The sequence below is a fragment of the Limulus polyphemus genome, unplaced genomic scaffold (genome assembly GCF_000517525.1).
Source record: "Limulus polyphemus unplaced genomic scaffold, Limulus_polyphemus-2.1.2 Scaffold1998, whole genome shotgun sequence".
Lineage (NCBI taxonomy): Eukaryota > Metazoa > Arthropoda > Merostomata > Xiphosura > Limulidae > Limulus > Limulus polyphemus.
The window spans coordinates 169,203-180,765 of record NW_013667608.1 but is presented as its reverse complement, the minus strand read 5'-3'; the positions used below and the strand labels follow the sequence as shown (position 1 = coordinate 180,765).

The 11,563-nt window shown below is 31.7% G+C and overlaps 1 protein-coding gene across 2 annotated transcripts in view; it reads right to left on the bottom strand.

Annotated features, from left to right (window-relative positions):
* Positions 1-11,563, bottom strand: part of LOC106465607 — a 66,535-nt gene that overhangs the window by 26,895 nt on the left and 28,077 nt on the right. For both annotated transcript variants that reach the window (XM_022393532.1, XM_022393533.1), the window contains one exon: positions 8,786-8,962. In XM_022393532.1, the coding sequence (XP_022249240.1) occupies positions 8,786-8,962 (177 nt within the window). The remainder of the gene's footprint in view (positions 1-8,785; positions 8,963-11,563) is intronic.

Genomic DNA, 11,563 nt, shown 5'->3' with positions numbered 1-11,563 from the left:
TATGTCCCGTAAAATCAAGAGACTTTGTTGAATTGTAACTTTGTGTTTGTAATTCTGTACATTTAATTAAGTTATTGTTAATTGTTATTGGTTCATTGTATGTGGTTATTGCATCTATAAAGTTTCTTCGGAAAGAAATTACACGGAAAATTAACTAACGAACGGAGGCGTAACTACTATTACTGACAGTACAAATCCAAGTGCTTGCTATGCTAATTTCATTTGTTAATCTCTTTCTAGGTTATTTAGAGTAATATTATTGACAGTCTGAATTCAAGTGTCTACTTCATAATTAACCAGGAAAGAAAGAACCAAACTATGAGGATTTCTTTCATTTGTAAGCAGCACATGTGCGAATGGATAGCACAGTAGCATGAGAGAAAAGAAGAGGCCTTACTTCAGATTCTTTGTGCAAAAATAAAACCATTCACTGACTTAAACAGGGGGTGTATACAGTAATCAAGCTTGCAATAAGATAGTGTTGACTAATGAAAGAGAATGTACCCCACATTTGTCGTGAATTCTAACATGCTAATTAATGTTAATAAACACTCATTTAATTTTCAACTACTATATAACCATTTGCACTTAATTTAGAAGTATTGGAAATGGCATATGTTTTAATCAAACACTAATTATTTACACAAAATCTATCTAATCTACTTTAATACATACTTAAAACCTCAAAATATGTGCATTATTACAAAGAATTCACACTTGAAAAAGTAGTAAGAAATGAAAAGAAGTGAAATTAAAACTATCTAAATCATTAGAATGCTAATTTTTTGTAGAAACTGATGGTTCACTAAAACAATAGTATTATCACTCGGAGCAACTCAAATGGAAGTTTTTAAGTCAAAGATAAAAAAAAAAGTTTCGCTAGAAATGCAAGACAAGAACAGATATGAAAAATCCTTGGTAGGTGTACACAACAATCTTATTGGTTATTAATCATGTTGCTTCGTTTCGAATGGTAAAATGAGTTATACTTTCCATACTTCGAACTTGCACCCCACTTCACGGTCACGTTACTAATAATTAATTAAACATGTGTTAAATATGATATGATAGGCAAAAGAAAGGTAATAAGGCACATTATTAAAATGTAATCGTACATAATGATTCAGATAAGAGGAAAAATATAACTTAAAATCATAATAAGTTTCTTTGTTTTGAAGATTCTGATTCAACTTTCAACTCCTATCATTTAGCACTTTCAAAGTAATGACTTAAGTAGCAAAAACTGCTGAAGCATTGGAAACCAATAGGCCTAAAACTTGTGATAAAAATCATGTAAATTCATTTTTTAAATATGTATATTTGTTTTAATTTGTCCATTTCGGATTCCAAATCAGCATTTAAGATAATTTTTTTTGTCTTCCATTGCAGATGGTCTCATCTTCTTCCCCCTCAAGTCTTATGCTGTATATATATAAAAATCATTTCAGAAATACTTTTGTTTCATTCCATTATAGAATGAAATATCCTACTGGGCAGTGACTTTGTTCATTAAAACTATTCACTCAGATATATATTTATTCAGTGGTTAAAATTACAGAATTTGAGGTTGTGATGTGATACGATATAACAGCAGTAGTTGCTGTGCACTTGGTTTTGTTTTGTCTCATAAATACTGACAGCTTCAAAATTCAGAAACTCACTATAAACATAGTTGGTTGGGGATGGTAACTGGGATAGTATCGGAAATGTGTCTTTGTCCATTTTCCATCACAATAATAAATTAATTTCACTAGTGATAGCAACTTCTTGTTCTTCACCCATTTGACCAATACCTTAATGCAACAAGTTCCTGTAGTAATACCTGAATGAGTCGTGTGTCTCCTCTCATAAATATTTGACATGTGTAGCTTTAATGGTGAGAAATTATCTACTTCAATTCCATTACATCTATTTTCAACCACATTTGTATATGAAATTGACAGTATGAATGCTTTCTCTAACAAACTCTGTTTCACTGCTTGGTTCTGTTGCTTCTTTAAAGTGAAGATCCAACAATGTGGATACAGTGAAATCAGGATTGCTTTGTATCCCAGCAAATTTAGTTTCAAGCCCTTCTCTCTCTCACTGTTTTCAGTCCTAAAAGAATTGTGTTAGCTTTCAACAAACAGTGATGAAAAGTAGCCAAAATAAGGGTAATTTTTTATGTTACTGATCAGTGTAGATAATGTTTTTAGTAATATCTTCAAATAGTTATAGAAATTGTAAATATGTGTCTAATACAAAGCACTGGTTGTTTTGAAGCTAGAGCTTATGCTGTCAGTAGCAATATTGCAAACTTCTCTATTTTGCTCTAAAAGCCTTTCAAGGAGTTAGTATGAACTTAGCTTTTTCCTTACTTGAAAATTTATTTCAGACAGAACAATGAGCTACTATTCCACACACCTACCAAGATTTTTGAGCATACCACAAGCCTTAAACAGAATGCTTATTCTTATATGTGCCAGCCTATAATGTAGTCATCATTAAGTTATGGCCCTCCACCAGTAAAAAAGCAACACAACCTCCATGTGCTGTAAACCCCATGAGAACTAGTGTTATAACAAAGATTTATTCTTGATGAGGTAGAAACACAATGAAAATGGATAGAAAGGGTAGGTAGTTCTTCAGAGAGGTGAGTAACCATCTGAAATACATTTTCAGGTAAAGAAAATGTTAACTTCAGAAATAGTACTTAACTTTCTGCAAAACAAAAGTTACAATCCTATGCTGATAATATGGTGGCAGGGCTGATGCAAATAAAAAATTAAAACACACAATTTCTGTCTGAAATTATAGTGTAAAAAGGCATGTTGCTCACTAGAAGGGGATATCCTAGTAGGGCAACACTTGATGGGAAACGGCATCCTTGTCAAACTGGGAATACTATTTGCCCAATAAAAGTGATTCAGCAGAAGGTACTGTGAAAAGAACCTTCTGCATGGTGTTAAAGTGCTACATTGGTGGGCAGTGTCACAGATGAACAAAGGGAAACACCTCTGTGGTAAATACTTGTAGCTCCCATACAGATAGAAGTACAAAAGAATTAAATGCATTGCATTTTATTACAATTTATTACTTATTAACAAATTATAATAAAGACATATTCAAAGTACAAATAAAAACAAACATTATTAAACAGTCCAGTCACATAATATGGTTGATGACACCATCAAGTCCACTTAAAACCATGACAAACTTAATTCATAACTGCAGTACCAGTTTTCACTGAATAAGGTTATGACATTTCTAGCTGTAACCATTCATGCTATGCCATGTTTGAAACACCAGATGATGACAAAACCTTGTCGAAACGTTGTACATTTGCTGTTATGTTAAACTTATATTAAAGTTTTTCTTCATTACCCGTTCAAGTCGTCTCCAGCCATCACTAAGCATATGGCAGGAAAATCTTAGTTGGAAGTTAGTATACAAAAATTATGCTATTTTTTTTTGTGATAGTGTCTCAAGACATGGCAATACTGTCACAGATATGTGGTGATAAACATGTAAATAATTAATGAGTTGTGGTGCTTGTTGAATGAATGTTTACATGAGCACTTGTTTAATAGGCCCTGATTAACCAACCAATCACTTAACAAATGTAACATGTGAAACCTGCAAACTGATGTGTTGTTGTGTCCAGGAAAATGGCTCCAGTAATGAGAACCATTCAGTAAGAACGGTAATATGTTGTATACATTTGGGAATGTGGACCGAATGATGAAAATGGTACAACATGTTCAGCAAAAGAGTAGCTATTAAATGCTGCAAAGATAAGTGTGGTTTTTCAAATACAGCATGGTTACAACTAGAAATGTCATAACCTTATCCAGTGAAAATTGGTACTGCAGTTATGAATTACATTCATCATTGCTTTAAGTGGACTCAATGGTGACATCAACCATATTCTGTGACTGAACTGTTCTTGAGACTGTTCAATAATGTTTGTTTTTGTTTTCCCTCTTTTTTTTTACTAGTATATATATATATATGTATGTATTACAAATTGTTAATAAGTGGAGTGTAATTCTATTGTGATTCTGTCTGTACTGGAGCTACAAGTATTTGCCACAGAGTTGTTTCCTATTGTCCATCCATGATAATTTATCCATGTCTGTCTTAGAGAGGTCACCTATTGTGAAAAGAACCTTCAGCATGGTGTTAAAGTGTTACATAGGTGAGAAGTATGGAAGGTTTTTATATCTCAGGTGATCAGCAGAGCATGTATGTGTAGCACGGCTAAAGCAATAAGTTATGCTGAAAAGTATTGAAGAAAAACTTATGTGGAATACATACAAGAATAAACAGATGCAGAAAGGAATCATTTCAGAACTGCATCCCAAAAAAGAACACAAGACCCACCCAGCTGGCCTAACCACCAGGAATGGTCTAATTCTTAGTGTAGGGGGTGGTCCGTACAACACTTCTAGGTAAATATTCCATATTCCCATTGAAGAGTGCACTCACTTGGTCTCATACACCAACCTAATAGGAAACTCTCCATACTGATCTCCTAAGTCACTTGGGACTAGAGAAGCAAGTGTTCTCTTGTTACTTCACTCAAAAAAGAAAGGGAATTCTATTGACTGCATAAAGTCCAACACCAATAAACAATGAAATAGATTATCATGAATAGGAAAGTAAGCACTAGCCAGGTGTAGGTCCAATCCTGGTACTGTTTTTCTCTCTTTCTCTCTCTTATTTATCTGAAGCATAGCCTGGAAGGTATAATTTAGACATAATGTCAAAGCAATATTGCAAAAAACCTCATCTCTATTAATAATGAGCACTGAGCTGGGGCAAATGGGTTTAATACTTTCTGCTCTCTCTCACTCGATGCAGATTTTGAGAGAGAAATATTACCTATGAACCAATACTTGCCATATAGTGAGTTCCATTGTTCTATAATACAAATACATAATAAGGATGTTGTGACACCTGTTAAAAATGACAAAAATTAACACCTCACCGTCATAGTGCATGTGAAAAGTGAAGATTGGTGGCTAGAGGAAGAGAAAATCCAGGGGTAGATGAAACGGCAATATAGGAAGGAAAGTTGACCTAGAAAATACATCTGATCAACTTCTTGAGCAGCATAAGGTTTTGGAAGGAAGGAGTAGTCAAAGAATAATATTAACTTGTCCCTGCACTAATGAGTAAAGAAGGTGTGTAAGGTAAATTTGTTAAATAGACAGCTCCTGGAGGTAAGAAGAAAATGTGTGTTAACAGAAAGATGGTACAGGGAACAAGAGGCCAATGGTTCAAATGGGGGACATGTGAGAGCCCAAAGAACTAAACAGATTCCAACCTGGAAGAAGAGGATGGCTGTGAAAGAAAATGAAAATGGTCAGGAGAGTTGTGTATAAATACACCCCATAACTGATGATTGTAGAAATGAGAATAAATTGAAGAGAATAGGCATATGAAAAATAAACTGAACCAATCCATACTCAGAGTATTCACCACCAACACCATAGAGCCTGGGCTCTGAAAACAAACAAGTGAAATCCAGGTATTGAGGGGAGTTGAAAAGGTGGCAATGAAAGAACACCCAGAGTAGGAGCAAATCTACTGAAAACAACAGAGGATGGAAAGACCAGTCTGTGGGAAGGGTAGTCTAAGCAAGACAAATGATCTGTTACCAAGGTCTAAGCTTCCAAGACATGATAGGCTGACAACTAAGCTTGATGGATATAGACCTAAAAAGAGAAAGACTAGAATAAGAAAAAACAGATGTTCTGAGAATAAGTGGAGGTTTTCAAGTGCATCACAATAAGAAGAGAGACGAGTGAGAGGATGATGGCAAGCTCATTGAGCAGCTAACATCTCAGAACATTGATATAGAAAAATTAAACCCCTGGAGACCATACACCAGAAATGAAGGTGTTCACAATAGCATCCCACCTGGACAGAAGCATTGGTTGACAGGGTTTGGCTATTTTCAAACCTAAAACTACACAATGTGCCATGGAATGGAGACCCAAAATTTGAGAATTATAAGCTCTCAGACTTACCAAGGTGGGTGAAGATGGAGGCCCAGGGTCATATGGAATTAAATGAGCCACATAAGAACACAGTGGATCACTGGATAAACCACATTGATCAATGACTGGTCAGAGCTCACTTAAGAGAATACATATGGGTATGTTTGAAAGGAAAACAAGAAGATATACGAGTCTTGGTGTCAGAGGTTCTATGTCTTTAAAACAAAAGGGAAAGCTGAGCCTACTCTGTATACAAAATGAGTAAGATGCTGAAATGAATGAGATACTGGTTAGGAGTCAAGACTTAATTAAAGAGTCAAATCAGTTACCCCAAAGACACAACTCTCAAAGGAGAAGGAATGTCACATAAGTGAATGCAACAAATAGAGTCCATATAGTAGTGGAATCGGCTGAGTTTGTGACCCCCAAATTGACCTTTATAGTTTCCATACCATAACTTCTAATATGTTTTGTGTATCTTCACGAAATTTTGCAAGCTTTCAGTATTGGTTAATTCATATGTAGGCAAAAAATCAGAATTTTTAATAAAGTATTTTCACTAAAAATTTTTCCCTGAATATATGGAGTCAAAGTGTTTACTGCTCCAAGTCTAAATTGAGTTTCATGTTATGAATAAAAATACTTTCCTTCATCTCAAATTTCATTTGTGTAATCTCTAACATCTTCTAAATAAATTTCAGATATTTTTTCAGTAAAACTATATTTTATCTGTTATTTTCTCTACCTAAATCTATAGGAGATTGGTCAATTTGACTGACCTCGTAACCACCAAAAAAAAAAAAAAAATACTAAATTACCCTTTTGTTTTTCTAGAATGATTTCAAATTGTAACATGAACTATATTTGTTTATCCTGAATAGCCTTATATTAATAACAGTATACATATATTTATACTCATATTTTATTTTTTCATTGCCCTTTGACTCATGTTTAACTACTATTCACACCATTATAATTAGGAAATCACTTGGTGAATGTGCAGCTCACATTACGCTGTCAAATTACATTATGCATGAAATTTTTTTATTATATTATTATTATTTATTTTATCTAATCTAATCTTAACTAACTTAAAAAGTTTCCTAATTTTACATTTGAGTTACTTTTATAATAACAAATAAATACTTATGGAAAACAAGAAATAAAATAATTAACTGGGCCTTCTTTTTATTTGGCTGTGGACTGTTGATGACACTTAACCATACTTTTTATACTAATGGTAGCACTGCACTAAATAATTTTTTATTTATTATTATTGTTTAAATAATGTGCCAAAGAACACAGAAAAATAACATGCAAAAAGCAGACAATGTCCAATAACTATCACAATTTTACTGGTTTTCTAACTATGCAACAAGAGCCATTACAAATTAATCTATGCTAGTCAATATGTTTCCCATGGGAATAAAGCTTCAACTGAAAGCAAAATTGACAATTCTCTTACAGAAAACAACACAATATAATATTTCACTTGATAGATAAAAACCTTGGCTTTCTATAAGTTACATAGTATTGAATGTCAGAGAACTATTGACATCTACTGAATCGGAGGAATGTGACAGGTGGGCATGGTAAGAGGGGTCTGATTTTCTATTTGATGGCTGGCTCTGTAACCAAATAAAATTGAAGGCTATAAAAATTATGCTTTGCCTGAGCAATGACTACACTATAATGGGCAATTTAAATCAAATTTTGTACTTCTTGGAGGGGTGGTAAATAAATTAGAGAAGAGTGAATGCCTAGAGAGAAAACGTCAGAATTCTCACAGAAGGGGAAATTCAAATTAAAAAAAAAAATATTGCCTTATTAGCTGCATTTTTATTCTATAGTTATTGGTATACCACGAACAAAAAGTAGTTTAATTAAATTTTCAATGTAACTCACTAAAATCCTTAGGATATGCACAGTAAATAATGCCTGCAGCAAGATAGTTAATCACTCTTTATGCCACTCATAAGAGTCATAAACTAAATAAAAGTCTTGAAGATCATTGTTTGCAAATGACAGATCTGTGCACATTTAGTTTATAGACTACTGCTATGATATATACTGCTAGATGTACTACAGGATAAATTAAAGTGTCTTTGGGCTTGTCTAGGCAAGACTAGACTATTCATAAAATTCTTACATTTATGTAGCAAAATATTAAGACAATGGATAGAGCCAACTACAATATAAGTATTTATCTGGAATTATCATATGATCTTTTATTAAAGTGTTGTTATTACATCCTATTTATTATGTAAACTTTTCATATTTTCTTATATATTCTGCAGTTTCCAATGTCCTGTGAAACTAATAAAACTGTTTCTTTAAATATGTATATTAACTGTTTGGTAGTTGAATATTTGGTTATTTGGCTAAAGGGCTGGCCAGATATTTGATATTCAGCTGAAATAGTGTCCGTTAATCTCTGGTATCTATTCTTTATGAAAGTGTGACAGCTAAATATATGTATTTTGCAAAAATATCTGGTTAAATGCTTGCAAGTCTGTCATGAATGAAATTATAACTGATTAAGGCATCATCTATCTTGTTTTCAAAATTTGGTAGTTTAATTTTTTGACATCTTTTAGGCCTTTTGCAAATAAATATTTAAGAACTGTTTTTTCCTAACTACATGTAGTATTTCTAGATAAAACTTATTCTAAAAGGTGTCCAAATTTACAGCTCTTTTGCTAAAATGATTTAATAACTATGCAATTGTAAATATTTAACATTATTAAGAAATAAGATAAAAACCAAAGTAGTTTGAAATGTAATTAACAGAGACTACTTACTGAGATACAACTATTTCAGGAAGGATTTCTTCAAAGTTTTTCTGTGATTCCTCATTTACAGGAAAGTCCCCTTCTATAGGAACAATTTTTATTGCAATTTCTTCCCCTTGAGGTGAGTTAGAATGAAATACTTCTCCATATACTCCTTCCCCAATTTTTTTGCATCTTGATAAGAATCTAAAATATAAAACATTTCTAACTGACAAAAAACTTCAAATATACTAACTAAAGTAGGGTAGAAATTGTTGTATAATTTTATTCTAAGGTATATTTTCCTACAGCAGAGTAGAGCTGAGTGATCAGTAGTATTTGCTAATTGATTAATCAATAGACTCAATTAGCACATACACCCGACATCTCCCATCACACAAACATATGAAAAAAAAAGGGTGTGCACTAGCTTCATAACTTTTCAAACATTATATTCTTCAAACATGGTATTAATCTTCCTATTTTCATTCACACAGTTTTGTTTTTTGAACATTTTGCAAATAACATGGTTTTTTGTCTAAAAAAATATTTCCCTACAGATTTTTCTTAAAGGTAGTCTAGACATTTCTTACTTGGCAAATGAATCACTAATGTCAACTAAATACCATCATGTGGTGATCATTATGTCTGTTTTTAAAATATGCAGTAATCCCACAGTGATCTTCTATAAATCAAATAAATTGATAATTAGATAAAGAAAAAATGTGTTACTATCAGCAATGAGGGTAATAATGATTTTATTTAAAACATATCATGATTATAATTAGAAATAATTAAGTAGCTAGTTAGCCAATTTATTTATGTACACTGTTTGAAAAGAAAAAACGAAAGTAATATTCAAAAAAGATTTCAGTCATCACTATATTTTGCAGTTATCCAACATACTCACTAAACTGACTTGATGATTTTATTCTATTCGGAGAACATTTTGGCAATACAGTTAGAAAAAACAACCTGTAATCTCCAAATAATAACAATAAAAAACTTTTTATTTCAGCCAACATTTCACCATTGCAACTTCATTAGGGCTAGTAGTACAAGAACACAAAACTGTGTTATAAACATTGAAACTCATTAAAACCACAGTATATCTGTTAAAAAGTAAAAACACAATAATTTTAAACAAAGAACCAAACATCAACAAAAAGCCTTTATTAAGCCTTAAGAAATATCCAGGTATGTGACTTTTGTTTCGTACTCTATATATATAAATATATATATATTTATTTATTCCCAGTGTTGGAAAAACACTTACACATGGTGATAAAACCTTCTCCAAGCATTGCACATTAGTTACTGTGTTAAATTTGTTGTCAAGTTTTTAATGGTCACCTATACTATTCAATCCATCTCTAATCTGTACTAACTTACCTTATCCCAAGTAATCTGATGTATTTTCATAAATAAAAAAAATGTCTGTAGCTTTCAAACAGATACAGTTTAATACATAAATATTTTCCCAAATCACATGTGAAAGAAACTATAAAAAAACACTTCAATCTATATATTTACTATATGATTAATCAATGGACTTATTAATCAATTAGTACACACACACCTTTCAACCCCATTCAATCCTATGAAAAAAGGGTGTGTACTAACTTCATAACTTTTAAAACACTGCATAAAAATAATACTCAATAAAACAAATTTAAACTTTCTTTATAACTGTGTTACATTAGTAAATGATTCTACTACTTGATATGGCACCATAACAAAGTTTCAACCAAGGGATTTTACAAATATTAAGAGAATCACTTGAAAATCATGAAATGGATACTATATTCTAAAGGGGTAATAAGTTCATAAAAAAAAAAAATATTCTTTAAGATGGGCAGAAAAATTCTAAAACAAATAGACAAGTGGTTTATTTTTGTTATATAGGCAAAACTCTTTCCAGCTATGCAGAAATTAAAATATGAGCTTTTTTCATGAATCACACTAAATCAATGTTAGAAAATGATAAAGTATTTATTCTAAAATATTTCTGAGTTATAATCACTGAAATATAATTATGACTAGCAGAGACCCGCAAAACATTTACAGTCAAATTAGTATCTTTATTGCAACAGTATTTCTTTAAATACAAGATATGTAGAATAATACAAATGAAATGTAATCATAGACACCAAAATGTGTAAATCCACTTGTTATTTAAGTCATACTTTATAAAACCTTGATTAATGTTAGGCCTAAGTTCATTAAAAGATAAATTAACACTTTACTGTGTACATTCTTTACATTAGCTTAGTTAAGACTATACTATATTGTACTTAATACTATCTATAAATAAATTTATAATATTATTGAAGGACCTAACATCACAACTTTTTCGAAAACTTTAAGCTTTTAATGTTATTGTACTAAATAGTTAATCAAGAATATTTACATACACTTTTTTGTTATTCGTTTATTCACAGAGCAGTTGTGGTGACTTGTTCATTGAGTTTATCAGCTTGCATTGTTTTTCTGGGTAAAATTCTTACTGTGCATGCTTATAAGGCATACTGACAGCAGAATTATAATATGACAAAATTTTGGTGTCTGTGATTAGAATTCTTTTGTATTATTCTGGAAATCCTGAAAATTGCATTACTTAACATTTAAAAACAATGAAAAACTTATTCACTTATCAGTCACCTTTTGCAACATTAATGTGTACACTTTTCCAGATTTGTTACTCCAGTATGTTGTTTTAAATGTTCATAAATGTGTTTACAACAACATTGGGGCCTCAAGTGTTGTATCTATAACTAGTTACTAAAATACTTTTTAACAGTGGTGGGA